Source organism: Electrophorus electricus, chromosome 15 (genome assembly GCF_041902795.1).
Source record: "Electrophorus electricus isolate QZ-2024a chromosome 15, ASM4190279v1, whole genome shotgun sequence".
Lineage (NCBI taxonomy): Eukaryota > Metazoa > Chordata > Actinopteri > Gymnotiformes > Gymnotidae > Electrophorus > Electrophorus electricus.
The window spans coordinates 15722394-15750115 of NC_137511.1; the positions used below are offsets into that span (position 1 = coordinate 15722394).

At 39.1% G+C, this 27722-nt stretch overlaps 4 protein-coding genes across 11 annotated transcripts; 2 read left to right on the forward strand and 2 right to left on the reverse strand.

Annotated features, from left to right (window-relative positions):
• Positions 1 to 546: 546 nt before the first annotated feature.
• On the reverse strand, positions 547 to 6893 carry sgca (sarcoglycan, alpha). Its single transcript, XM_027005115.3, has 11 exons — positions 6763 to 6893; positions 6172 to 6300; positions 5417 to 5574; positions 5203 to 5272; positions 4595 to 4793; positions 4132 to 4294; positions 3552 to 3760; positions 3363 to 3389; positions 2814 to 2999; positions 1691 to 1717; positions 547 to 1581 (listed from the first exon to the last, which is right to left on the reverse strand). The coding sequence occupies exons 1-11, from the start codon at positions 6797 to 6799 to the stop codon at positions 1575 to 1577; spliced, it is 1212 nt and encodes a 403-aa protein (XP_026860916.2). The 5' UTR covers positions 6800 to 6893; the 3' UTR covers positions 547 to 1574.
• Positions 6894 to 7578: 685 nt separating this feature from the next.
• On the forward strand, positions 7579 to 17725 carry rfng (RFNG O-fucosylpeptide 3-beta-N-acetylglucosaminyltransferase). 3 transcript variants are annotated; one of them, XR_003410306.3, is made up of 10 exons: positions 7580 to 8051; positions 9004 to 9527; positions 12307 to 12355; positions 12564 to 12666; positions 13179 to 13332; positions 13791 to 13876; positions 14033 to 14198; positions 16150 to 16235; positions 16425 to 17182; positions 17526 to 17725. XR_003410306.3 is itself a non-coding variant. In XM_027005109.3 (9 exons), exons 2-9 carry the CDS (start codon positions 9090 to 9092, stop codon positions 16489 to 16491), a joined length of 1146 nt encoding a protein of 381 aa, XP_026860910.2. In that variant the 5' UTR covers positions 7579 to 8051; positions 9004 to 9089; the 3' UTR covers positions 16492 to 17725. The 3 variants fall into 3 exon arrangements, 2 of the variants coding, with proteins under 2 accessions (XP_026860910.2, XP_026860909.2); XM_027005109.3 differs by having other exon boundaries at positions 7579 to 8051; positions 12567 to 12666; positions 16425 to 17725; XM_027005108.3 differs by having other exon boundaries at positions 16425 to 17725.
• Positions 17726 to 18703: 978 nt separating this feature from the next.
• dcxr (dicarbonyl/L-xylulose reductase) lies at positions 18704 to 23048 on the forward strand. 5 transcript variants are annotated; one of them, XR_003410302.3, is made up of 10 exons: positions 18801 to 19063; positions 19266 to 19363; positions 19534 to 19688; positions 19790 to 19832; positions 19923 to 20022; positions 20313 to 20377; positions 20765 to 20882; positions 21145 to 21248; positions 21719 to 21867; positions 22541 to 22681. XR_003410302.3 is itself a non-coding variant. In XM_081697377.1 (9 exons), the coding sequence occupies exons 2-9, from the start codon at positions 19012 to 19014 to the stop codon at positions 22732 to 22734; spliced, it is 825 nt and encodes a 274-aa protein (XP_081553503.1). In that variant the 5' UTR covers positions 18704 to 18791; positions 18974 to 19011; the 3' UTR covers positions 22735 to 23048. The 5 variants fall into 5 exon arrangements, 4 of the variants coding, with proteins under 4 accessions (XP_081553503.1, XP_026860846.2, XP_081553502.1 ...); XM_081697377.1 differs by lacking the exons at positions 21145 to 21248; positions 21719 to 21867 and adding an exon at positions 18704 to 18791 and having other exon boundaries at positions 18974 to 19063; positions 22541 to 23048; XM_027005045.3 differs by lacking the exon at positions 21719 to 21867 and having other exon boundaries at positions 22541 to 22679.
• Positions 21929 to 27696, reverse strand: rac3b (Rac family small GTPase 3b). Of its 2 annotated transcripts, none has more exons than XM_081697378.1 (6): positions 27382 to 27696; positions 26461 to 26532; positions 25815 to 25932; positions 25652 to 25714; positions 25190 to 25349; positions 21929 to 23410 (listed from the first exon to the last, which is right to left on the reverse strand). In XM_081697378.1, exons 1-6 carry the CDS (start codon positions 27414 to 27416, stop codon positions 23280 to 23282), a joined length of 579 nt encoding a protein of 192 aa, XP_081553504.1. In that variant the 5' UTR covers positions 27417 to 27696; the 3' UTR covers positions 21929 to 23279. The 2 variants fall into 2 exon arrangements, with proteins under 2 accessions (XP_081553504.1, XP_081553506.1); XM_081697380.1 differs by having other exon boundaries at positions 21929 to 23404; positions 25180 to 25349.
• Between the last annotated feature and the right edge of the window lie 26 nt (positions 27697 to 27722).

The window sequence follows — 27722 nt, forward strand, 5'->3', positions numbered from 1 at the left end:
GGGTTTTGGGGGGGACACTTTGGCAGGTTATTACCACCCCTCATGTAATAACTAAAACACAAGTAAGAGTTGTGAAAAGGTGCTACTTTCCTCTGCAGGTCCCACCTGTGCTGTATATGTTGTTGACTAAGAAAACAAATCTTCTCCTGGTCATTTGTTACTGTCACTTGTGCTTTTTTGGTGCTAACTGTCAACACAATGTCTTGTTGTCAATGTGATGCAATTGCTCTCTCATTAAAGTGTCAGCTGATGAGGCTAAAAAGCTGAATACGACAGTTATTGTAGATTTGCACTTATTCTGATGTGAGTTAAGTAAGTGGACAGATTGCCAGTTTATTTTCCAACCCCCCTGGAGAAGTCTTTATTTGTGTCTGCACATGACCCCTGACAATCAATTAATTCCTTTCTCTCAATGCAATGCACACCTCCTTTCATTTTTCCTTTTGAATTTTTTTTTTTTGGGGTTTGTTTTGTTTGATTTGTTTTTAGTGAAAGGTTTTTAAGTAAAAAAAAAATTTTTAAAAATGAAATGAGGCGGCACAAAAGGACAACCACAAACAGACACTTTAATGGTTCCAACAAGAGGATCTGTACTTATTTTGTACATGTATAATATTTCAAGATGTTTTTAATTATTTTGGATGCTGAAATAAAGCATGTTTTAAGTGGTCACCGGAATGTTTAGAATGTTATCTTCTTGCTATGGCCCCACTGCCTTTCTCTAAACGTAAATTAAACATGACATACTGATTTCTCTCAAGCATTAATTTCTATTTTATTCAATCCATTGTTGTGATATGTGTAGATATGGGCATGCAAGAAGGAATGGAGGAACTGTCAACATGTTTTTCAAATGTAGTAACTGAAAGCAAAAAAATGTAAGAGAATGCTTCCATAATTCATGCAATTTGATGGTGAAAACTGCATTTGTTTGTAATTGTTCTCAGTATATTAAGCACATATTTAAAACATCAAACCAGAATCACTAAAGCAGCAAAAGGTGAAATTATAAAATTTTGTATAAACAGTATAATTATGTGTGCAATAGGTAAAATTACTGTGATTATTGTTAGTGAACTTTGAGTTAATCCTCGGCTGGTTATGACACTGTTTTAATATTTCCCAACATGGATTTCGAAAGCAAACAATATACAGTATTTAGAGTTTGATATAGTGAGACATCATGTGGACACACTTTGCATTACAGGGTAGCTAAGCCACACCCAACTCTTTCCCACTGCACTATTAGTCATAGTCATTAGTCACCTTCCCATCAGAGAGAGTACAGCCACATCCTGCATTTATCTTTGTTTAAGTTACTATGTTTAAAAAACTGCAATGCATATCAGACTTTAAACAATAGGGTTACCCATCCAAAACAGTTACGTTGTGCACTTCAAGCCACACTGTATGAGACACTGTACAGCTCATTAATACCTAACATAATTCCAGTGTGGCACTGAAAACAGAGCAGTGAAATACAGATTCGAAAACAAAAAACAAGAATTAAAGTGATGAAACAAAATAGACACAGCATACCACATCTCTTAAATGTGATCCCTAGTCCCCTGTTTTTATTTCCTAATAAGCAGAAGGAGAGACACATGTTAACATTTACAGAATAGAATTTCCAAACCGAAGAAAATACTGAATGTGTAGTATTTGTTTGAAGTGTGAGGATAGGGATTACCTGGGCAGCGTGTCAACATTAGGCTCCCTGTAAAGACAAAGAAGTGCTGAGTTCATTAGAAGACATTAAAGACCCAAGAAAACTAAATCTGCAGCTTCTTTCCAGTTAGGTTAATCTTGCTCTTATGGGCACACATCATACTGTACATACACGAAGTGTCTCCTATCTTTCCAAAGTCCAGGACACATGTCTACCAAGTCCAGTAAATTACTCAATTATTTATTTATTTCTGATGTAGGCTTATGTAAGCTGTACTCTCAACAGTCAGAGAGCTGATGCTCCTCTCACACACTCTCCTCTCCAAGTCTAAGCAACCTGGCTAGCGGGCAACAGCTATGTGGAAAGCACCATCACAGTCAAGCGTAAATTATAATTTGTCTCTTTGAGGGGGCTCTTTCAAGGTCATTTGCATAGGTGTGTTGTCAAACTAAAATGTTGTCTGTAATGTTTGTATATTACTTACTGGAGCAATAATTTCTACACAGACCTAAATCTGATTTTAACAAAGGTTAGTAAAGGACAGTTTTTCAAGATTGTTTAATAATTTGTGAGAGTGTCAGACTGTTTTCCTCTATTATTAAGACACAGCCTGCAATACTTATCTGAAGGCCTACGCAATATGATTTTTCAGTGGTTGATTTTTCTTTGGTATTTATCCTAAGACCGCTGTCTTTCCAAAATGTCTTTTTTTTTTCCATAGAGAAAAGACCTTTAAACCCAGAGGTCCTAATATACACATGACTCGATGAAGTGTGACTTCGGTGACATCATAGACCAATGAGAGCCTACAGCCTTGTCTGGTAGGTAAACTGACCAGTCAGAGTGAATATGCAAATTATGGAACCATATTTAACATTTTGGCTCATCTGCTATGTTCAAATTTCACCAAATACCCATATTTATTGTTCAATGTCTATTTCATAATAAAGAGACATTTGGGGTAATTATTGTAATTGCCCTGGGGGCATACTCCAAGTTCCCACTAGTAATGACTTAGCTATCCTATTCATAAATCTCTACTCAAACCCCTGTAAAACTCCCATTCTCAAATGCAGACATGCCACACATTTCTAGGTAAGTGCACCGGTGATATGTGATTTATAGTTAAAATTTGATGACTCACTGCTGGGCCATGATGAGAGGGATGTGGATGCTTTCGGAGGGGTAGTCGGGGGGCGCTCTTTCACCCGTGCGCGTGTTGAACATAGGCAGAGTGGAGAGGGGCTGGGGAACGCTGCCTCGGCTCTGCGCCATGTTCCGCAACTCGCTGCTGTTCCCCTGGATGGTGTGGTGGTGGTACAGCTGGAGCCTGAGAAAGATTGATGAAGTGATGGGAGAGAATGAAAGAAGTTAGAGGGAAGGGCAAAACAAATGGGGTGACAGTACAAAGAGAAAGAGGTATGGATAGGTGAAGCAGAGTAGTACAATTGAACTAATAATCTTTAAAAATAGTATTATGCTTAATTGAAATATTTAGAATAGATCGATTATTTATTCTTAATACTGTGCAGTATGTATTAAATATGTACCAGTAACTGAATATGCTGATATACTACTCATCACTCAACAAGTCATTCAACTATTCAAATAGATATATTGGATTTATTTTTGCCACAAAGTTAAAAAATGTGAATGACAAAAATAGAGAAGTGTTGCAGTTGTGTATACGTACTCAGGAGTCATGGCATCTCGTTTCTGACTGCAAAAAAAGAAGATAACAGGAAGTAAGTCAACATACTCTGTCACAGTCATGTAGTAGCTGCAACTAAACAGAAAACAATCAAACAGAACCACACAGAAAACTATCAGTTACTAAAAAATGCTCTAGTTAAAATCATTTTAGAGAACAAAGGATACTTACACTCCTTCCCTCCTGCAGCACATCACATATGCCAGGATGAGGGCGAGGACGATGGCAAAAACAAAGGGAATAATGATGGTGACGATGTAGTCAGGGATGTAGTTTTTCGCAGGGGGGGAGACTGGGGGGTCAAACTCCCCACCCCAGGCCAGGATACCTGAACCCACTGTCGGCAATGGAGCAGGCGGCACAGGCCTGGATAAATCAATCTGGAGAAAGATGGAGAAATAAAGTTGGAAAAAATATAATTAAAAATAATATTTCCACCAAAAATGCTTCAATGCCTAGCTAGTGGCAAACAGGTGACATAATCATTTAGTTACATAATGTTAACCTGCCTGTTTTTCTCTATTACTGGTGATATTTTGCATGAAGAAGGTTTTAATGTCACACATGAAATTCAGTTTATCAAAGGTAAAAGTGATAGGAAATAATGATAGTGATAGATAGTGACTGTATTAGAGTTTTGCCTTTCCAGTATATTTGAGCGAGCGTCAGCTGTGATTCACAGAGATGTTTTGAGAAGTGCCATTTTTCCAGACATTTTCGGTCACTTGGATATATTTGCAGTAGTGCTCACCAGTGTAGACCTGCACCATGTCACACAGTTGGCAGGGTTGTTGCAGCGACTACAGTATTCGCTGATCTTCCCACCAACTTCACACTCTCTCTGGTGCTCCAGCGTCTGCAGGCTCAGCAGACACGTCGAGTAGGGCTTATCTGATCCCAGCTTCACATACACACTGATGCACACACACACACCCAAACACACACACATATACACACATTATTGATCGTCTGTCACGTATTAAAATAGAATGCATCCCAAAGGCAATATATATTCAATATATAGTCCCAACATATGGTCAATATAATCTAAATAGAATATATTTTATTAGAATATATATATATATATATATATATATATATATATATATATATATATATATATATATATATATATATATATATATAAATTGACACAATGTTTTTCCTATGATTAGCATTGGTTTTCAGCAGAAAACCAAAATTATATGGCTCACCCTTCATAGTGCCCAGCCAGAGGAAGAGGGACACGGCCACCCCGGTCCAGGGCAGAGGTGATGTTGACAAAGTGCAGGCTGTCTGTACCCCAGATAATCTTTATATCGTTCTTTATCTCTTCCTGAACATCAGAGGGCAGCACCTTCTCAATCTCCCTCTTCCCAATAAAAAATTCAGCTTGGTAAGGCATTGGTTTGACTGTGAACAAAGAAATATTTAATGGTTACAACCTTTTGCAAATCTTTGCTTATTTCTACTCAAGCCCTCTTAAACACATTGTGAAGCTGGTTTTAAACTTATGAAATATTATAAAATTAAAGAGTATATTATGTTTACATTTTTGCATTTACCCCAAACAAGGCACTACCTAATCCCAGTGAGAAAGCCAACAGAGCTTCTAATCAAGCAGCTGCACACTGTTGTGCATTCTCATTCCCCTGCCTGTTGTTTACATTAAAAAGATATTCCATCAACAATAGCAATCTGGTTGGCAGCGAATGAGACTAGTTCACATTGGCATGATGCGATCTCATTCCGAAAAGCTTGCAGTATTCTTAACCTCAATGTTTTTCAGCTCACTGTTCCATTTATATTGTAGATCTCATACCTGCAGGTGCCACATTAATGACAAGGCGATCTTTGAATGTCTCGTAGCTTCGTTTATTTGTCACAAAGATCTGACATGGAAAAAGAAACAAACAGGCATCATGTTCATGACTCAGCATAACACAAAGTGCTTCAGTCAGGGTGTTTAGGTGGCTAACAGAACCATGGTGCTTGTCTGAGGTCACCCTTTGGCTTCTGACTAATCAGTCCTGTACCTCTATGATGTTCTTGCCCAGGTTTTCTTGCAGGGGAGTGCCATAAAGGAAGCCATTGTCATATGGGTGGCGTTGGGTGAACCGCAGCCAGCGAGGCAGGTCTGGGAACTGCTGCCTGTTGCACTTGAATACCATTGGGTCATTATATACCCTGCCTCCTGTTTATACATGAAACAAAGGGACATAATGGGATAAAGAAAGTTTTATGATAGTGTTGCTTATGATCGTGTTCAATACCGCCTTCAGTAAGAGCATTACTCGCTTGAGACCATTACTCACACAGGAGTCAGACTGAGATAACAGGAGGGGTTAGGTGGTCAAGTTCAAATCAAGTCCAAGACTAGAAAAATTCAAGTGTTTTAGACCATTAAACTGAATTTATAACTCTAAATAAAACAATTTACCACATTGTAGCCTATTTTAATTAAGTCTATTAAGATACCACTTATGCATAATAGAACCAAAGCATATCTAAGACATTATAAGACATTGCTATGATATTCAGAGCCATGATGCAGTGCAAACTCTGGGGCTGGTTTTCTTCATAAGTATTTCTATATATGTATTTACTTTTAACATTAGATCACTTTCAACTGAAGAAAAACTGAAAAAGGTTTGTTTTGTATATAATGCATAATATAGTAGGCCTGTTCAAAAATGCATTTACTCTATTTCTGTCTTTAGTTCTGTCATTAAAATGTAGAAGATTAATTTTATATTCATTTTATAAAATGATTTAAAAAAAATAATCTTACCATAAATTTTGAGAAAAGGCTCAAATTCATTCTGAAATTTTTCTCTCTCTAGTTTATGAACAAACAGTTGGCCTACTGGAGTGTGTTTGATAATGTCCGCCTGGACCACCAGCAAGCTGCTCACAAATGCTGCGAACAGAAAAACATGTTCAAACACACAGTTTTTACTTTTGTTACATCAAATATTCATGCACTCACATGCTGATATGGTTATGATTACAATAAAAATGATATCTACATGCAAAAACCTCACACTTGTGTATATTTTACCATGATATGATAGTAAAACCTGTATAGATCTAGGGATATGTTTTCTTTAGGACATGTTCCACATCAATTTTATTAAACTTTTTCATCACACTCCAATAAAATCAGGCATGTTGTGTTCTAGTAATACTATAAATGTATATATGGACCAGATTATTTCAATATAGGTCATCTATTGGTATCATACTGTAGCTATTTTCATAATAGGCACTTGTTCAATCAAATCCCTATGTCAGTAATACATGAGCTACAGGACTAGGCTAACTGTTTCATCATAAGTAGATTCCATTATCAAAAAAGTGCAAAATAAGTCAGAATACTTGCCTGTGAGTGCTAAAGCCCAGTAGCCCCTGTCTGCCATCTTGTGAACTTTGATTGACAAGACCAGTTGGGATAGATATAACGGTACCCATTCTAGTTAGAAAGCTTAGGGAGACTATTTTTGTCTGACACGTCAAGACTCTCTCTCTCTCTCTCTCTCTCTCTCTCTCTCTCTCTCTCTGTGTGTGTGTGTGTGTGTGTGTGTGTGTGTGTGTGTGTGTGTGTTTGTGTGTGTGTGAAGCGCGCGTGCGTGTGTGTGTTACAAAAAAAGAAAATCGAGCTATGTTTCAAAATCACTTGAAATATGTTTCGGGATCAATTAATTTGTAAATGAACGAATGAATTCATTAATTTGGAAAATTTGTTCTGAGTTGAGCTGGACAGTGGAACTTCATCATTTGAGCCACCAGATGTCGTAAGATCCACGAAGACGGAGCTGAATCTAAACGGATATGAGGAACGTAAGCGATTACAAATCTAACCGATCAAGCCATTTAAAATTAAAAGCGACCATTTAAAAACTAAAAGCACTTACATGGATAGCTACTAGCAAGGAATTAAACATTGGAATTACTGATTTACTCATAAAAATTAGTTTTACCAGTAAGGTTTGTTTTCGCTATGGGCATTCATAGGCTAGCTTTCGCGCACATATGGCAAACTGATTGGTACTCATTAAAAAAAAAATAAAAAATTTTTACACCATTAGCGTAAGATGTTACAGACAAGTAAACAAGTTTCACAAAATTTCATAGTCTCATTTTACAAACAGAAACTATGCGCAAGTAGAGTAAATACGGTATTCTGTTATCTCTGAGTCCGGGTTTCACATGCGCCTTTGGTAGAAAGAGGCGCAATTCGTGCTGAGATTGCGAGATTGCTCCAGGTCAAAACTCAGTCGTTTTTGTGTAGAGCAGGAAAACAGAGTGCGTTTAATTCAATGACAACGGTGGATGCCTGATTTATGCAAATAGTGGTGTCGAGAGTGCTATGTGAATAACATTTGAATTAACACGGGGCAAATACCAGATACTTGCTGATAGCTTTAACTTTTGTGTTTCGATGCCCTCTGAAGGCAAGAACGGCAAGAGTCGACGCATACAGATGCATTTTTTTATCTTGAAGTCATTCTTTAAAATCGTGTAACCTTTTTTATAGTATAAGGCTAAGAAAGGTGGTTTTTTTACTTCAACTTGAGCTTTGTTTCGGGTTTTGACGTTTTGCGAAAGTCACGAATATGAAGACGGACGTTGTAAGAAAGAGCACTACTGCTACCCATCCGCTTTTTTGTGGTAAGTAACTATCAGTTAACGTTTTGGATCGCCTGAAATAATTTCCTTTTGCATCAGGAATAGTGAGGGTCTTCGTCCGAGTTGTGCTGACTGGAACACAATCTTGGCATTGTTCGGAAGTAGCAACTAGCTGATGAGCTAACGAGACAGCATCGACTTTGCGCTAGGCAATAAATGCAGCTCCGTTCATTTGTTTGGTTGGTTTTTACTTAATTGGTTATGCAAAAATAAATAAATAAATAAAGCAGTTCGTGGGTTTCCCTGTAAATATGAAATACATGGTGCTTAACTGCAGTTGAAAACTGCTGCCCATCATAAGACAAACCCTAGAACTATAATTAATGAAACTATTGCGTCTGCATGGCAGTAACTTGCACAACTATCTTTCTGTTTCCCGAAACTAATGCGGTACCAGTGACAAAGGTCTCTTAAAAAATGTCAGTATGTTTGCCTAGCTACTTGTGACAATTTGCAGCCGTTTAAACTTTAGTGTAGTTTTAAATCTAGCAGGTTGTTTTTCGACTGTTTTGTTTTGCCAGTGTGAATGCGATGGTTAACTTGTTTTCGTGTACAGGAAACCTGAAGCCAAACAGTCATTTAAGAACAAGGTTATGATTTAACTTCTAGCTTCCAGTCCCTGCATCTGTTAGCAGTTGAGATGTCATTACAACTGAAAACGGGGGACAGGAAATCGCTCACATTGATCCCAAATTAGACATGACTTAGAGATGACTGTGGCTACTGATATAGGATATGGCTAATGTCCAAAACATATCTGAAATGGTGTGCTCATAAACAATAATAGTTTTTTAAAAATCAGACAATTGCTCATAACACAATTCTCATTTATTATTTTTCATCATAATCCTCCCTCAAATATAAATTGCTTATTCTGTTACTGACTGATTTTATGGTCTGATTGTTACTGTATTTCATTTTATTTCTTGTACAGAGACCACATTGTTACAATGAAGATGGGCACTGGAGAACAGAGGTGGCTAAGCCCAGGTGGTTGAGTTGGCACTAAGCACAGGGAGCATGCATTTGTCCCCTGTTGGCCTTAGCAAACACTGCTTCCTAGTCTCATTGGCCCTCTGTGCCCTGTTGCTGCTACTGATACCCACTCTACAAGCGCCCCAGCGCCAAGGGGAGCCCCCCCAACCTCGGCCCCATGCCAGGCTTGCCAAGCCACGGAGTGGGCATGAGCCCCATCGTACCCACAACGCCACTGTGCACCAAAGTGCTGGTAACGGCAAGGACTCAGACGTCAACCAACTGCCCCTTCCTCGGGGCAGACGTCAGGGGTCTTGGAGAGTGCCAAAAAGGGATTCAACACGTGCCAGCTTCCCTGGTTCTCAATCCAGAGAACCTCTGGAGCAAAAAGACATTTTTATTGCCGTCAAGACCACTAGGAAGTATCACATATCGCGGCTGCAGCTGCTTTTCCAGACCTGGGTGTCAAAAGCTAAGGAACAGGTAAGGTGAAGAATTGGGATACTTTTTGTTATTCCATCGTGTCAGCATAATGTCAACATAACAGTTCAGCCTGGTTAGAACCAGACTGCTCCTGCAGAAGAACACTTCTGCATGGAAGTCTGGAGTGTACAACATTCCAATGCCATGAGCTGTAAGGAAGTGCGTAGAATTCTAGATTGGGCCATCTTTCATTATCGTTTTATTAGTTTTTTCCTACGTCCATGCATTTTTGCTCTTCATTCACGTATGAAGGCGAGCCTGTATGATTATGCTAACATATGTTCTATGTATAGGGATTGCAGGAAGTAGGAGTGCCAGTGCTAGTAGGGTGAGTGGGGTCACGACACATTTTAAAGGTCTTCATGAGCACAGCAGCTAGTAAAAGCCAGGCGAGGGAAGACGAGAGGCAGCTGCTCCATGGCTGCAAGCCGGCAGAGGCTAGTGCTGATGGGACGTGGGGGGGGGGGGGGGTAATATTTAGGAGGGGGTTGGCTTTTCTTTTTTTCTTTGTGTCTCTCGCTCTTATGCTTTGCCCCCCCATCACCCCCACTTTGGTGTTGGACTTTCTTTAGTGACCTGAGATCAGGAAATGCAGGCATATAAAGATGCTGCATGTTTCCTTTCATACTGGGAACAGGGTCATTGGAGGGGTCATGGGGTGACCCCAGTTTGAGGTCTTTTCTCTGACTTTGAGTTGGCTGCTAAGTGGTTGAACATGTTCTTGATAATGTTGTTCTATATGGTTTGCTTAAATGTAGTGCAGTCCAAGAGTAAAGCTCAAGTCTGTGGACTCATTTGCACAGCAAAGTGTTATGCCAGCTTTTATGTAAGTGGCAAATATTGCAGAATAGTTGCAACTTGAGGTAATTTTCTTTCACAGTCAATGCCCAAAAAACCCAACGGTTTGGGTGCCAGTCAGACCTGGTGAGTTCACTGAAGACCTTTTCACATTATGGAAACTGGTATTACCTCTTTCTATTGGTTGTGCTACATGGTGTAAGAGTAGGACTGGGTATTGCCAGTTATTGCTGATAACGTGATGCGATATGTATCACGATACTGGCATCACAATACAATGAGGCCTAACAGTCTGCTATACAAATTTTATTAAGGTAAATGTTACCAAAATCATTAATAATATATTCATAAATAATAATAAAGACCAATAACATAATCAATGGGGAGAGTAAATTTAGAGATAACAAAATAATATATTTAAAAAAAAAACAAAAAAAACAATAGACAATAGCTTCTAATTGTTTATATTTATGTCATTTAGCTGACTCTTTTATCCAAAGGAACTTAGTTATATCTGAATACTGCTTGAACAATTGAGGGTTAAGGGCCCTGCTCAGGGGCCCACCAGTGGCAACTTGGCAGCCGTGGGGAATGTACTGGCATACCGATTACTAGTCGAGCATCTTAATCACTGCCCTAACCACTAACTGGAAAGGATCTCACAATTAATATTATTAGAAGTCACACATATTGTAACACTTGAAATCATAAGTTAACAGATTCCCACCCACATTATCCAAGCATCAGCTTTAAATTTTGAAGCGGCTGACTGCAGCTGCTTTTCCAAGGGTTTTCCTAGACAATTGCGTTAATTTTTCCTAAAGCTACCCTTTTTTTCTTTGAGGTGCCACCTGTTGGGTGTTTTAAATACTGCTCTTAAACTTGAATGCATCAGATTTATATATAGGGTATATTGTATAAACATTCATAAGTACTGACGCAGCTGTGACTGTATTGATTCACATATTCATGATCTATTGCCATATCAATATTTTTTCTACAGCCCTACTAAAGAGTCATCTTATAAATCTTAGCCATTTGTCCTATGTGTATTTGCTAAATCAATAAACTAATAAGTTTAATTTAATTAAAAGTCTCTTTTCTGGGTGAGGGGGACTTTTAAATGTAAGATTTAAAAGCTTAAATGCAAAGATTAAATTGTGCCTCCTCAACAGTGACTTCAGCAAGGATTTGCAAAAATTCTCAAAGAGGCTCTTTTTCAAGCATGAGACTTGTTTTACACAGTATAATAATCACCCAGAGAAGAAAAGAGGTTTGTGCCTGCCAGACAGCCTTAGTTTGGAGCGAAAATGTTGAGAGGCTCATTTCTCTTCTTCTACAGTTATATACAGACTATAATAGGACTGCAGGTATAGGAGACACTGTTATATCCTGCAACTCGCATGGCTTTGGCCTGTGTGGCTAGATATGTTTTGTAGCCTATTATTGTAGATATGTTATTTTTCTCAGTGGTAATGTTTGGATTGTTTAATGGGTTCCTAAAAATGTTATCCTTGCCAGAAAAGCTGCAGCAACACACTGATGGCGTTAGATGATCTGGTATCTCGAGATGGTTTTGGACTAGAGCTGAGCCAAGGATCTGTGTTGTGGCCTCCTTCACAGTGGCTGGCTTTGATTAAGGAGCAACTCCGCATGCTTGTGGCCTGGTCAGCTTCATGCCAGGAAGGGGTGGTGTATTGGTAGATGATGGAGCTCTGGACAGAGCTGGCTGAACAGGCATGGAAAAGATCTGTAGAAAAAAACCTCCAAAAAGGCCGGTTCTGTTTGCACAGTACATCTGTCAAACAGACTTTTCATCTGATCTGATCTGATGTTCTGCTTGGCTTTGGGAAATCTCTCTTTTTCTGTGTCTTTTCTGTATCTGTGTTTCAGTCTTTTCTGACCTTTGTTTATTTTACCCCTCCAATATTAGACTGTGTTTCAGGTAGCAGACAAATGCTAATCAGTTTCTCTCTTTCAGACATTTATCTTCACGGATGGAGAGGATAAGGAGTTGAAGCAGAAATCTGGTAATGCAATGTTCAATACATAAGGCCCAGACAGAAATGTATACCCCCCCCCCCTTCTAGTAGTGCCCAAATTGTAATAGTTTTGTTCTCTGTTCATAACATTTTTGCATGTTGTTGGAGTCAAGCTTTCAGTAAATTTCAGCCTGCTATCTTTTTATCCAGTTATTGCATGTGGTTACTTGTCTCATCCCTGTCTCATCTGTCCAAGGAGGCAACATCATCAACACTAACTGTTCAGCTTCACATACACGTCAGGCCCTCTGCTGCAAGATGTCTGTGGAATACGACAAGTTTATTGAATCACAAAAGAAGTTGAGTTTTGTCTTCATTGTGAGATCCCTTCCTCGGTGAAGAATCCCAGGCCTGCTACTCTTTCTTCTTAATGTGTGGTGGTTCGCTTCAGTGGCTGCTTAGGAATAAGTGCTTTGTCATGTGTTTTCATGCCCTGGGTCAGATTAGAATAGTGGGTTATTGCTCATAGTGCACAAAACGACGACCACGTTCACAATCACTCAAAAGTGATATTGTACTATGATTGAAGGTCTAATGGTGGAATAGAAGTGTAACCCTGCTCATAATTTCCAAAGTTAATGGACACTTAAGAACAGTTCAAGATGTTAAAGATGCTACACTAAAACCAGAAACACTGTATAATAGTCCTTTATGCATGCCATTTTCTTGTTTGCTTGTTCAGATCTGCATGGATGCCATTGTCATATGGTTTACAATCTAGTGGAGGTGATTTTGTATTCAGTAATTCACAGATATGAAACGCCTTTCTGTAATTCATTGTTCTCTCACCATCCTCTCCATTGTGCTCTAGATGGTTCTGTCATGTGGATGACGATAATTACGTGATCCTTCCCAGTCTGCTGCGGCTGCTCTCCTCCTACTCCCACACGCAGGATGTGTATTTGGGCCGGCCCAGCCTCGACCACCCTATAGAGGCAGCTGAGAGGGTCAAAAGCGATGGATCAGTAAGTTCTTATGGCTCCCTTCATGGGGGAAACAGGGAGAATAGCTTTGATAAAGAGTCCATTACAGTCCAGACAGATGAAATGAACAATTTTAGTGTGTATGAGGACTTGATGGTCTGGTCATTTGTTCAGTTGGCACCACCAAAGAATTTTGGTTGTTTTGGCAGTATTTTAAAAGCTGTTGAAAGAAACTAGAAACTGCCTATTTCCAAAGCTATGTACTCTTGATTATCCAAATTGGATGTGGTGGAGGGATTCCTTTTTCTGGAACAAGGCAGTTACACAGGTTCCAGAAAGGTTCCTGAATAAGAATGAGCAACTGGATTCTTTTGGGGGCGCTTTGCTCTTTGTTAATGAGGCTGTTGATATTTTGAGTTGGATTGCTGAGTAGTTGGTGGGAAGTTACTGCCAGGTTGAGGTCAGGAATCACTGAGCCATGAGTATCCATTGTTTTCCAGATGTCTGTGAAGTTCTGGTTTGCCACTGGAGGGGCTGGCTTCTGTATCAGTCGAGGCCTGGCACTAAAGATGAGTCCATGGGCGAGGTACTTTAGAATTGAATCACACCACAGTTCTGACAATGATGTTCATGGTTGGATAGGCTAAATTAGCCTTGCACGCTCAAGCTTTGTGTATGTCCATAGAACTAGATGTTTTAATTGAGTTTCTGTATGCAAAGTGACATTGTTTTGTTCTAACAGTCTGGGGAACTTCATCACCACAGCGGAGAAGATCCGCCTCCCAGATGACTGCACCGTGGGTTACATCATCGAGGCCCTGCTGGAGGTTCCACTGATGCACACGTGGCTTTTCCACTCACACCTGGAGAACCTGCAGAGGCTGCCTACCGCTGACATCCTCCGACAGGTGAGCAGCATATGTGTGGAATATGTATTGCAGTAGCAGCACTTTCAGGATGGAGGCTGGAGTGTTGCATATGTGGGGTCTGTTTTTTCCTTTACATGTTTCTATTTATTTATTTATTCCTTCTTGACTGGCTTGAACCAGCAACCTTCCGACTACAAGTTAAGTACCTTAACCACTGAAGAGTGATCATTGTTCTCCCATGAACTGCATAATTAGGTAAATGGTTATATGGGTGGGTTATTGCCAATAATTATGTTAATGTTAGATAGTGGCGTCGTAGGTGACACCTTAGGTTTTACGTTATATCTTGCTGGCTTTCATGTGGAATGTTAATTGTGATGAGGATTACTATTATTAAAGTAACTAATAACATGTAACCTGTTTTATGGGGGGAAAAACACAAACTCCTATCAGCAAACCAAAGGGTGTATTTATTACCTACCTATGTAAAATGAACCAACAGTCACATTCCAACATCCAGCGATTTCTCAGGCACTGCAAACTTGCAGTGGGGGAAAACTGTTATATTGGGCCCTATGAATACTATTTTTCCCCATATTCTATTTTATTTTTTCAAATTTTTGTTTTTATTTGGACTTTTAGGTTTTTCCTTAAGAAAATATGCATTAAACATGTATTTATTACAATTGCTGCATAAATATTTTGCAAGAAATTTGTAAAAATAAATTTGGTAAAGTTCTGAGCACATATAGAACTATTAAAAAGTGTGATTTGTAACTTAAATTGGCCATTTGCTTTCTATAATGCATGTAAGCAATAAAGGAGTCCATGGATATATGTGCCACTTGGATATCTGTCTAACAGTTTTTAAACAGGGTTTTTGTTTTTAGGTTTTTTTTTCTCTGACATACCTTGATGAACATCAGCAACAAATGTAACCAGAAGTAGACTGTTACATTATGCCCCCTTCAGAATGACCTAACAGCTGTTAAAACCTATGGAATTCAATTATATGCGGAAAATAAATGCATTGTTTAAGTATCATTGCTAGTGAGATATCTGTTGAGCATGAAAAAATGACATACTAGAGCTTTGCATAGTTCCATTTAATTGGATTCCTTAATTATTGAGAAATTTTACCCCCCCCAAAAAATCTGGATAGTACAGTGACTTTAAAAAAACCCAAAAAAAACTATTTTGATTTTCACACTTTTGTCCTTCTTTCTGAAATCTGTTTTCATGCCTCAATTCTGGGATTCTGTCCATTCTTTTTGGCATCACAGAAATCAGAGGGTCCTAGTTACAACTAAGTATCTTTTCTCAATGATAATGCTATGGATCCTATTTATGTGACTATCCCTCTTTATCTTAAATCTGCATAAGCAAGACATGCAAGATACCTCAAGTCTAATATTCCTTGTTTGCTGTGACTAACAGTTGCAAAGCACAAAGTGAACTAATATTCTGGCATTCTCTGTGGCAAATTAGCAAGATAGCAGGCCTCTAAGAACATTTTTCTCAGCTGAAGGACGTGAGATTCTTAAATTCTATGCTTCCTTTGAGATTTCCCAGCATCACCAATGTCTTGCTGATGTGTGGTAAATGCATGCAGTGGATTGTGGTCTGATGAAAATGGGTGTGACTTAGTTCTTTTGCTATTGACTGGCTGCTGATTTTAGACCAGCACTTTAGCTTCAAAATGCACATGATACAAATGATACAAACATTTTGTTGAGAATGAAGGAATGTGGAGGTTGGAGAAAAGACCTTAGGGATAGAATGGTTGGTTGACCGAAAAAACGGTTCCTTTGGGAAATTTTAAAGCTGAAAGGCTTTGAAGTAAACACAGCATTTTTAATCCACCTTTTCTGCCTACAGTTGTGTAAAAGCATAGGATCATCAGTAGCACCTGCAGTATGAGCTACTGATATCAGCTTTTCAGTCTGTTCTAGCTCAGTTCTATATGTTTTGACTCCTTCACTCCCTGTAGGTCACCCTCAGCTATGGTGGCGTTGAGAACAGGAGAAATGTGGTTAGCATTGGTGGAGACTTCTCCTTGACTGAGGACCCTTCACGGTAATGCTCATAGTCATATTTCGTTGTCTTAATCCAAACACAATGTTGGGTTGTGCTTGAGCAATAACCATACTGTTCCAAAGTGATACTAGTATTGTAACTTTGGTAGAAAGCAACATTTAATTTTGCATGGTTATGATTGTTACATAAGGACTGTCTTCATTTTCACATCTTATTTTTCTCTCACAGGTTTAAAACAGTCCACTGCCTCCTTTACCCTGAAACCCACTGGTGTCCTCGCAATATTCGTAACTGATCTCAAAATGTGTTTTGGATGTGCATTGAAGGCTGTCTCGATCTCACTTTCTCTTCTGAACTCTATTCCAAAAACCTATGGTCAGCTGCCTATCTGCCATGACATTAAAAACTATTGCATTTTGTATCTAATGTACAGAAAAACTGTGCTGTAGCATTGTATTTTTACTTTTTTTAAATGTATATGTTTTCTTATCAGGTAAAACAGGGTGACAGTAATTTTATTTATTTTTCCCTAAAACATTTCTTTGGCATGAGGATTATGAGCAATACCAAGAAATGTGTACAGTCTATGAGTCTGTGTAGGGTAAAAAAAAAAAAAAAAAAAAAGTATTCTTCTGCAATATTCATGTTGCAATGTTTTGGCTGTCACCATTTTAGGCCCCACCAAAGGTGAATACATCTATCTCAAGGCTTTAAATTGGGCTGAAGTGAGCAGTCCTCATTATGTAGTCACATATATCAGTTCAGTCTGTACTGGGGTTTCCTGGGGTTGTTTTTAAGCATTGGCATCAGTTTCAAAGTTAAAGGATGGGAAATGATGCCATATTCCAAAGTCTGTCAAAATCTTACTTTGTCTAATGTTTCCATGACTCAAACATAATCCCACATTTCAGGTAATCTCTTCATCATTAAGAGAAGGAGATGAGGAGAAAACGGCTAACAGTTTAAGGGTGAATCAATTCCATGAGGTACTGAAGCCAGGAATTGAAAGCTAAGGTTAAGAAATATAGATATTTAGTGTAGAATGGGCACTTGATTGTGATATTAAGGAAGGAAGGCCTGTGAGTCCAAATGTGGAGTCAGATGCTTTTAGCTGAAAATGAAAAGCCTGTACCAAAGTCAGTCACAATGAGTTTTTAAATAATGGAAAGCAAGTGTACTTGGAATGTGTAACTGTTAGCTTTTGTCTGTCAGAAAGTTACTGCACTAAGATAACCCTTTTAACATTAAAAACATTTCAGAAAGATATGCCAGAAAGGTCCTTGATTGTTTGGTGTATCTCATATATATAAAATTTGCTTCTCACTGCAGGTCAGTGGCTCAAATAAATGCGCTGAGGCTTCACAAGAGTTGACAGTGATCGAACTTTTGGTAGTATGTACACTCACTATGCTCTTACAGCATGTGTTAACAGAAATGGAGCTTGTGGAAAGGTTCTGCCAAATACTGTTTCTATTTGACTCTTTCTGTCTTCTGTCTTTACCTTGTGAATAAATCATTTTGCAGATCTCCTTTTGTGTTTACTGATTACTATTAAACTGAGGTGATCGGTTTAAAAAAAAATGTAATAGTATGTATATAATATGCTTTTTATAGCCTATTTTAAAACTCACTGGATGCTTTTGGCTTTGAAATAAGATTAGTTCTGCAAAGTGGGCAAATATTTTAAATTAAAAAAAAACAAAAACAAACATATTTCTTATTAAAGGCATCATACATCTTAAGCAAATATTCCACAATAATATAACACCATTTGCATGGCTATTTTTAGAATGCCATCAGTTAAGATCTGTATACTCAAGTCAGTCTACCCTTATCTAAACTATATAGATCAAAATCAAGCCTAACTGTAACTTTACCAACTAGACAATAGAATGGGACTTTCAATCACTCCCAATATTGATTTCTGAACCCAAATACATAAGAATATTTCCGCATGATAACATGCACCAACTTACAACTCAAACAGTATAAAATCATTCATAGAACATATTACACTGGACATATATTGTAAATCTACGCAATGCAGAAAAAACACTGCAGATAGTTATAGCAATGCCATTTGGTGTTGGACCCCAATCAAACATTTCTGCCAAGAAATTATATATATATATATATATATATATATATATATATATATATATATATATATATATATATATATATATATATATCATGGCCAAGAAAACTATCCTAACTAAACAAAAAATCTCATAACTACAAAATGCTAGATCAAATGTCAATAGAAAAAGTGCATCCCTCACAAACAAAACCACACAATTCTACTTATCTTGGATACCTGTTTAACCACCTACATTTAAAATGATCTGAACCAGTATTATAGTAACTAAGAACAATTAGATTAGATCCAGCGAAACATACTGCATAACCTTTCATTCAAAGCAACTGATCCTCTCCCTTGACCAAAATTTAAAACACGACAAAACTCCATGTTGACATTAGTCAACTTTTTTTTTTTTTTTTTTTTTTTTTTTTTTTGCTGAGTCATGTCCTTCCGACACTAGCACATGAACTTTGTTCCGTTTTGAGCATTCGTAACATAGCCGTTGCGAAAAGGTATGACAACTATAACTTTAAAGTGAATGTTTATAAATTGCACCATTTACGTGGCGTCCTTGACTTCCGCTCTAATTGTACGAATATGGCCGACTTTTTGTCTGTTTTGTTTTGTACGCGGTCACTGCAAACGACAAAGAGCAGTAGTAACAGCTACATCCGTGTATTAAATTCTTTCGTAGGTTATTACGGTATTGTGTTGGGTTTAACATTCACAGCCATGGAGATCACGTTTACTGGGAAACGCGCATTAGTGACAGGAGCTGGAAAAGGTAATGATTTTTAAAGAAATGTTGATTTTAAGGATGTTTTTTATTTATTTTTTTGCATTAGTTAAAGATATGACAGTCGTAAAAAAAAATCAGTTATGATTGATAAAATGTACTATGATTTTGTGGTTTGGTTATGCATTCAAGCCTTTGGAAACTTGTTAAATTAACTGGTGAATTCTTTGCTTTCCACCCTATCTTCCAGGCATTGGTAGGGCCACTGCACTTGCTCTGGCACGTTGTGGAGCACAGGTCACGGCTGTCACACGCGCTAAGAATGACCTGGACAGCCTTGTGCAGGGGGTAATCACCCTGAACACTCTCTAGGTCACGGTCCAACACACAACTCCCTACCGAGCTCTTGTGTTCGAGATGGCATCGTCTGCATTCCACAGCAAGCTGCACTCTTTTTCTTCTCCGCAGCTTTGCTGTGACAACTGAGAGTCTCTTTGTTATTGTCCTTTGATCTCCAGTGTCCTTCCATCAAGCCTGTGTGTGTGGACCTGTCGGACTGGGACGCCACAGAGCACGCGCTAAAAGGCGTAGGGCCTGTTGATCTGCTGGTGAACAATGCAGGCTGTGCTAAATTGCAGCCCTTTCTCGAGATCACGCAGGACCAGTTTGACATGTAAAAAAAGTTTCATTTTCATATAGCAGCACCAATACATACTCGTCAGTTTAAAAATGTTGCAGTTTTTGCTGTGACTGACACTTCAGCTATAATTGCAGGTCTTTCAATGTCAATGTGAAAGCAGCACTGCATGTCGCACAAGTAAGAAAAGACAGAAGACTCTGAATGCTAAGGCAACAATTCATGTTTGACACAGCATGGCATTTGAACTAACAGTGCTGTTTGACTTAGATTGTAGCCATTGGGATGAAGACCAGGGGTACCGGTGGCTCCATTGTGAACGTCTCCAGCCAAGCGTCCCAGTGTGCGTTCGCAGACCATGCAGTGTACTGTGAGTAGAAAGAGCCACTCACTAATGGGGCCTCTGGGCTATGTCCTTGTGTATTTCCTATCTCTCTTCTTACTGTTTTAAAAAATGTTATGATGGACCTGTATTGGCATTACTATTTATTGCACTACATGGGTGTCTTTTGCGGTACCTTTGCCTTTTTCCCACCTTGGAGCATGTCCCCAAACTAGTAATGAGTTTGCTCTTCACCCCTTATTGTGATCTAGATATATCTTTATCAGCATGTTATGGCATGAAGGTATTTGACGACGATGTTTTCTGTGCTCATGAAGGTGCCACCAAAGGAGCTCTCGACATGCTCACCAAGGTGATGGCTCTAGAGCTTGGGCCATTTCAGGTGGGTTTTTCCACCGCAGCAGCACAGCCCTGCTTTTATATACCTTCTGGTCCAGTATGCCAGCTGCATGCTGTCCTCCCAACACCAGATGTGACATTCATTGTGTAATCGCAGCTTGAGAAATCCAGCATGTGGTGGACAAATCTTGCCAACATACTGCCAGCAGCAGCAATAAATCTCAACTCCCCCAGTTCATCCATTTTATGGGTCCACTTTAAAAGGACGTCATTGGTTTTCTCCTTTTTAATTGCTTGAAGATGTAGGCACTAAATATTCACCAAATATTTTCGTCATGACCTTTAGTGCTGTTATCTGCAGTATAATAAAATTAGTGTTTATATCTCGTGTGACTAAGCTCCATGCTTTTGTTGAATCTAACTTGCGCAGATTCGAGTGAACTCCGTGAACCCAACTGTGGTGATGACAGAGATGGGGAAAAAAGGATGGAGTGATCCCGTGAAGGCCAAATCCATGACATCCCGCATTCCACTGGGCAAATTTGCAGGTTTGATGTTGGCTATGGCACACCTAGTGCAGATTTAATTAAACCATTTTGCCACAATCATTCAATTTATGAGGACAACAAAATCTAGCTGTGCCCTGCTAAAACATTTGGGGGGACGGTCATGCCACTTGCCTACACAGTGTTGCTAAACCAAAGCTGTGCCAGGCCAAATTTCAATGTTAGTGGGACTAAAACTCTAGACAAGTTTCCTTATTTGACACACTATTTAGTCTCTACATCTCATGAAAATCTTTCATTCCAGAAGTGGAAGATGTCGTAAACTCCATATTGTTCCTGCTGAGTGACAAGAGTGCCATGACCAATGGGGCGATCCTACCAATAGATGGAGGCTTTCTTGCCTGCTAGGTCAGTGGCCATCATTGTAGACAAAGCACATTGTCAAAGCTTGAGAATTCTGAAAGGGAAATTAAACAATGACCAAGTGTGATATTGTCTGAAGTGAATTTCAACGGTCTTGTCTAAAGAAAGGATAGCGGAGTAATGTGAAATTGGCAAGGAATGAAGTCATGCAGCTTTAAGACAATTGGGTTATACAGCTGGCAGTTGTTTCAAACATAAGCAAAAGTATTTCCTCAAGGCCCAACCCTAAGGGTATCCCTCCTCTTTGCCAGTCTTGGTTTCCATGACAATACAGGTGCTTTTAACCTTTAGTACTTAAGGTAAAGAACCAGTAGGGGTCAACTATGCCAACTGATACCAACAAGGTTGTTCTATTTTGGTGTAATTCTGTTTGATATAATTGTGTATATGTTTCCTTATCAAGAGCATTTTCCTTATCAAGACTCTTGTCTGATTTATTCTCTCCATCACTTTAGGTGATTGACAAAACAGCTAACATTAACACTAGATCACATGCAGGATAATACAAGACTTTACCAATGGGAGATGAATACATCAGTGCTTAAAAGACTGGGTCATACAGAACATGATGCTCAATTCACACATCCTTTAAGATCCACGTACAGTACGTATCAATTTCAGCTTTGAATGCAAAAAAAGACAGAGCTTAATGCAGGAACAAACACTTACAATACAAACACTTTATTTTCAGTGTTTCCTCCAATGCAACTGATTTCTTAAAGTAAACGATGTTATAGAATATTGCATTGACAAAACCCCTGTTGACATTAGTCAACTTTTTTTTGCTGAGATATGTACTTCAACACTGGCACATGAATTTTATCCCATTTGCTCATTCGTAACAAACATTGTGAAAAGGTATGGCAAATATTACTTTAAATTGATGGTTTACAAATGGTGTTGTTTTAAAGTAAATGGCTCTCGATGATGAAAATAACACTAAAAATACAAATTAAGTATGGGCAAAACATTAATACATTTATTAAATAATGCATCCCTCATTCAAAACATTGTCATTTTAAATACATTTTCACCACATGGAAATGTCTTTAGGCAGATGTGAACATAATTTCTTCCCATTTGTCCTCCAGCTTTTGAATAATCTACAAAGTGTAAGAAGTGGAATGCTTGAGCACCTATGTAGGTTACTGCCAGTGCGCATTCATTCATTCTTTGTTTTTCTTTTTCTTTCTTTCTTTTCTTTCTTTCTTTCTTTCTTTCTTTCTTTCTTTGTCTCTCTCTCTCTATCTCTCTCTCTCTCTCTCTCATACGCACAGACACACAGAGCTTTCAAAACAGACACTTTCTGGGCTGGAAAGCTTCTGTGTCTGACATGCAAATCACTCCTGTAGTGTGTTCACACAATCATATAAAGATTCTTTCATTAGTTTTTGAATTCACAAAAGCTTGGATCTTGGACACTATAGCCATAGGAACATATATTCCCATCGCAGATGCTACTGTTAATTAATTACCTAGATAAACAATGGGTCTACCATTATATTCCCAAAAGATTACACAAAGCTAATCTTCATTTACAGAAGTATTAAATAACAATCTTGAATGATTTATACACCCAGCCAGCAGTTACAGTGGCTTCATATAAGTGGGATGTCCTTGTATGTGTTCCGTTGATAACAAGTGCCAAGTGCTTACAACTTATCATTTATAACTGTGGTTAAAGGGCCAATATGAACTGTACCATTGACAGTACATTTCAGTATGACTGTTTCAGTACAACTGTATAGGAGTAAATGTGTAGTTTTCCATAAAAACTGTCTACCACATCATCTCCTTCTAAATTAATAATACCTCTTTGGGTCATATGTAATGACTCACATACATATACACCTATTATTTTCCACATGGAAATACCTTATGAGGCCAAAGCACCTGTCACAGTACCTGTAGCGGTGTTGGTGCGTATTTCTCAGGAAGTCACTGTAGTGCTGCTGCTGGTTTAACATGGAGCGGACTGGAATCTGCTGATGGCATCTTGGAGACGTCCCCCAGCCTTCAGAACAGGGTACACCTCTTGACGCACTTCTTGATGGGCGGAGGGCAGAGGACGGCACGGATGGCCTCGTCAAACACAGTCTTGAGGCCACGCTGGGTCAGTGCTGAGCACTCCAGGTACTTCACTGCTCCTGTACCATGGCAGCAAATGAAAGCGTTTACTTAAAAGTCTAGCTACATTCACATTACATGGTTACAAGCCACACTGTTCAATTCTGATTTTTTGTGCAACTCGCATTTGCCCATCTTGAAGGTTCACATTCATAACTGCAAGTGTCCTGTATCTATCTGTAATTCCAACGCAGCTTTCCTCCAAAACACCATGCATGTACACATTCCTAGTTTTTTCACAAGTCATCGACAACAAAAATCATTATATATTTGAGATGACTCATGGTGTAAAAACAGGCAGAATGGACACACTACTATCTAATGCACACATTGCATTTTGCTTTGGATTATGGCAAACAGTTTGTCAACTGTACATGATCAGGTCGAGAAAGTGAAAAACAGAAGGCTAGTTTTTGTTCATTTTAGCTACACTTGCCACTGCTGTTGCTCTCCTCCTTTATTGTTTTGACAACCACAGTACTAAACACTTGTGCAGAGGCAAAATGTCACATGAAACCTGATCTGCCTGTTTTCATTCAAGTCACATGGCCACGAATTGGATATAAAACAGATTTAGGACCACATATATAAAAGTGAGTCAATTCTGATTTGAAAAAGATGTGTGTGTCCATACCATACAGCCATGAGAAAAACAGATTTGTGACACATTAAGGCAAAAGAAATGGATTTGAGTCACTTCAGGTTGGTAATGTGAACGTAGCCTTTATGGCATATAGTGAAAAGGAACCAGCTCATATAGAGCACAAGTGGACATAAGTAGGCTATAGAACAATACTATAGGACAGCTCAATTCAGTATACTGCAGTATATGAAATGCATAATCAGAATAGCTGATTAATGTAACAGGATGTAGGGAAGTGAAGGGCTAAATCTGCCTCCAGACACAATTATCATTATGAGTTAGTTTTTTATTATTTCTATCAAGCTTTGAAATGGCACTCAGTCGTAGTACCCTGGCCCACAGTATCTGCATGTGTTACATGTCACAAAGGAGCCCTCTATTCCAACGAATGGGTGGTTCTTCTTGTGGGGGCTGTTTTGTTTGTTGTTTGTTTCTAGGGTCCCCTCCCTCTGGCTCACACACTAGTACTCTGTGCTCTACTGAGCAGGCTCAGGCACAAATATCCTATAAACCCATTGGGTCTGAGTGTGCCACACATGTAGTCTGAACCTCCAACTCAATTAAAAATGACAATTACAGATGACTAATGCCTTTTTATACATGACAGGTCATTTCAGGTCATGCATGGTTTCTCTTCTGCTTTTGTACTCACTTTAAGCCATGTTGTCATATCTTTCATATCTGCCTAGAGGCTTGAAGCATACTAGACTCTTGATTTTTACAAATTTAGGACAGGACAGTAAGAAGACTGCAGTGAGGATGCACAGACTAAATGACCTGGTAGATTGACTGGTAGAGATTGAAGCCCATCCCTCCAAAGATGTGCACACTCCCTGCTCGAGAGCAAGTGTTTTAGTGATTGCTATCAGGATTCCAATGAACCAATGTACAATGAAGCAAATTATTTAAGCCCTAAAAAATCTCCTTTTTGCAGTCAATCCTGTTCTATGAGGCAAAAAATGTCACAAACCATGTTTTCTATCTATTTTTCATTATTCAGTTGAAATTCTGTTGACGTTCTCTGTGCTACACTGTGCCAGAAGGAAAAGGTCAAGCTCACATATTACTACTCTTCATGAAAGCAAGTTTGAAATGAACACAAAGACATACATCTAACCTCTGAGTTTCACCATCCTGTAACCTTGCCTACCCTTACCAATCTCTCGAGCCATGGCCAGGCCCTGGGGGTAAGTGATGGGCGAGAGCTTTTTGTCACGCAGCCTCTCAATGGTGTCCTTATCATCTCGAAGGTCCAACTTGGTGCCGACCAGGATGATGGGTGTGTTGGGACAGTGATGCCTTACTTCCGGGTACCACTGTACAAGTCACAGAAATAAAAGTATTAGTCTGATTAAGACTAGCATTAGCTGTTCAGATAAAAATGGGTAGAAGGTGGATTCAGTGATAATACAACTCAAAAGGCTAGCTTTGCAAATTAACATAACTAGCATGACTTTTTTTCATTCTTAGGTATCATAGTGCTGTTTGGTCAAACAAGCGCTTTAACACCCACAAAAAATTTACAAAACCTGTCCATCAGCTGTAACTAGAAGTCAGATTTTTTAGATCCATTATGCCAGCCACAAGGTAAAGAATCACAAAAAGACTGTGCACATACCTTTGCACGGACATTCTCAAAGGAGGCTGGACTCACTAAGGAGAAGCATATTAGGAACACGTCCTGCAGAAAAGCAATAACAAACACAATGGAAAAAAATGTCCTGTTGGCATCAGAGACTAAAATTCTGAGTCATTCCAAGCACAGGCATATAAGTGCACACCGTCTGTGGATACGAGAGAGGGCGGAGGCGGTCATAGTCTTCCTGTCCCGCTGTGTCCCACAGGCCAAGATTCACTGGCTTCCCATCCACCATCACGTTGGCGGAGTAGTTATCAAATCTGGATCAGGGTGTAAGGAAGAAAGACACCTCCATAATTCCCCATTTTACGGCACGGCATATGGGGAATGCACTTGGAATTTCCTATTGTCACTCTCGATTTTTGCATGCAAAATATCCAAAGCATTCCAAAATTCGACCCTTATTCCAAATTAGTGACCATAAAGGAAGAGCCATTTATCCGTGCTGCGCGCATGAACACTGAAGTGCTTCCATCACATTCCAAAGTGTCACTGATATAAATTCCACTGGAGTTGTGGAATTGGGCAATGACACGAATCAGACCATAGTTCATTACTTCCAAAGATGGTCTCGATTCATGCATGGTCATGCTAATCAGTGTTTCATTGTGGTGATGTAATGCTACATTCCAAAATCTTAAATCACTGTGCAAAACGGGGCGAAACAGAAAATTCTGACTATGTCCTGTGGGCAGTGGGTTGAGAGGGCATGCATTCAATTGAACAGGCCAGTGTTGACCAAAGACGTTAATGGGGGTGGAGGAGGACCAGAACACGAGAGTACTTACACGGTGGGTATGTATTCTCCAGGGAAAGCATTGGTGGTGTAACTGATTAGTAGGCATGTCTTACCCACAGCCCTGGGAAAGAAACACAGGTACAGAGGTTTAGTTAAACGATATGATCTATTCAATATCAATTATATATGTGCTTAGAAGCCAGCCCTTATGCATCACATACAGAGGTGAAAGGTCAAATTATAAAACCCAACTTATATAAACAAAAGGGTGTGTCATACAAGGACAAGCTGGTGTCTAGCTAGTGTGTCCCAGATTTACACCAACGAGGGCGAAACTCCGTGTGACCTGCTGCTTCACTGAGAACTGAATACAATACATGGAAGTCCGGTCAGAAATATACTAAGTCACCGTCCTTTTACACGCACGCACACACATACACACACGGGGTGGAGGGGGCGAGCACTATAGCGGGTCAGTCTTCTTCGTAAGGCTATACAATAACTTACTGGCTGGGGTCCCATGTAGAAGGAAAAATATAATATAGTTAACTCATGTAGAACCAAAAATATATAGATAATCACTAAATCTCTTGTCATATTATTTCCACCTCCTTCTAAAATAAAATAACTTCAAATACATTACGGCTATGAATCAAATGAATGAGATTCAGTAGCTTAGGTGTTAGCTGCGCAAAAACAACTTATTTAATAATACACACACACACACACACACACACACACACACACACACACACACACACACACACACACACACATATATATATATATATATATATATATATATATATATATATATATATTGATGACAAAAAATGCACATGCACAATGTGGCATTTGGGATGGTGCCGCTTAAGACCGGGTCAAGGGTTTTTGCAGAAGCCTACAGTATTTCCAACGATGCTGTGCTCTATAGTAGCTATTACTTCAGCAAAGCATTAACGCCACTTACCCGTCGCCGACCACCACGCATTTAATAGCTTGCATTTGTGGCTGGTTGCTTCAGTAAGCTGTCAACAAATCTGAACTAATATATTTGCTAAACAACAGGGCGTGATGGATATCTCAAAAAATACTGTCACAGCCTTTGACTGACTTGCAGCGCTGTTGATGGCGAGCATCACCGAAACATCCGGAAAATGCCGATATAAATTTAAAGGGGCAGCAGTCACACCGAAGACAGCGTTTGTGCATAATGTAGTTTCATATGTATTGGAAGAACAAGGAATGGTCGCCCCTCTCAAATTCATTAGCAGGAAGAACTAAGTCAGTAAATGTAATATCACTGTAAAA

Excerpts from the sequence above, each read along its gene's own strand:
- sgca (XM_027005115.3), bottom strand. The coding sequence starts at position 6,799 with ATGGCAGACAGGGGCTACTGGGCTTTAGCACTCACAG. Across the intron at positions 4,794-5,202 it reads CATTAATGTGGCACCTGCAG|TCAAACCAATGCCTTACCAA; the intron begins GTATGAGATCTA and ends CTTTGTTCACAG. Across the intron at positions 3,761-4,131 it reads CATGGTGCAGGTCTACACTG|ATTGATTTATCCAGGCCTGT; the intron begins GTGAGCACTACT and ends ATCTTTCTCCAG.
- rfng (XM_027005108.3), top strand. The coding sequence starts at position 9,090 with ATGCATTTGTCCCCTGTTGGCCTTAGCAAACACTGCTTCCTAGTCTCA. Across the intron at positions 12,356-12,563 it reads GGAGTTGAAGCAGAAATCTG|GAGGCAACATCATCAACACT; the intron begins GTAATGCAATGT and ends CATCTGTCCAAG. Across the intron at positions 12,667-13,178 it reads TTTATTGAATCACAAAAGAA|ATGGTTCTGTCATGTGGATG; the intron begins GTTGAGTTTTGT and ends ATTGTGCTCTAG.
- dcxr (XM_081697376.1), top strand. The coding sequence starts at position 18,877 with ATGGCCGACTTTTTGTCTGTTTTGTTTTGTACGCGGTCACTGCAAACG. Across the intron at positions 19,364-19,533 it reads TGGACAGCCTTGTGCAGGGG|TGTCCTTCCATCAAGCCTGT; the intron begins GTAATCACCCTG and ends TTTGATCTCCAG. Across the intron at positions 19,833-19,922 it reads CAGCACTGCATGTCGCACAA|ATTGTAGCCATTGGGATGAA; the intron begins GTAAGAAAAGAC and ends TGTTTGACTTAG.
- rac3b (XM_081697378.1), bottom strand. The coding sequence starts at position 27,416 with ATGCAAGCTATTAAATGCGTGGTGGTCGGCGACGG. Across the intron at positions 26,533-27,381 it reads TGCGTGGTGGTCGGCGACGG|GGCTGTGGGTAAGACATGCC; the intron begins GTAAGTGGCGTT and ends TTTCTTTCCCAG. Across the intron at positions 25,715-25,814 it reads CTCTCTCGTATCCACAGACG|GACGTGTTCCTAATATGCTT; the intron begins GTGTGCACTTAT and ends GCTTTTCTGCAG.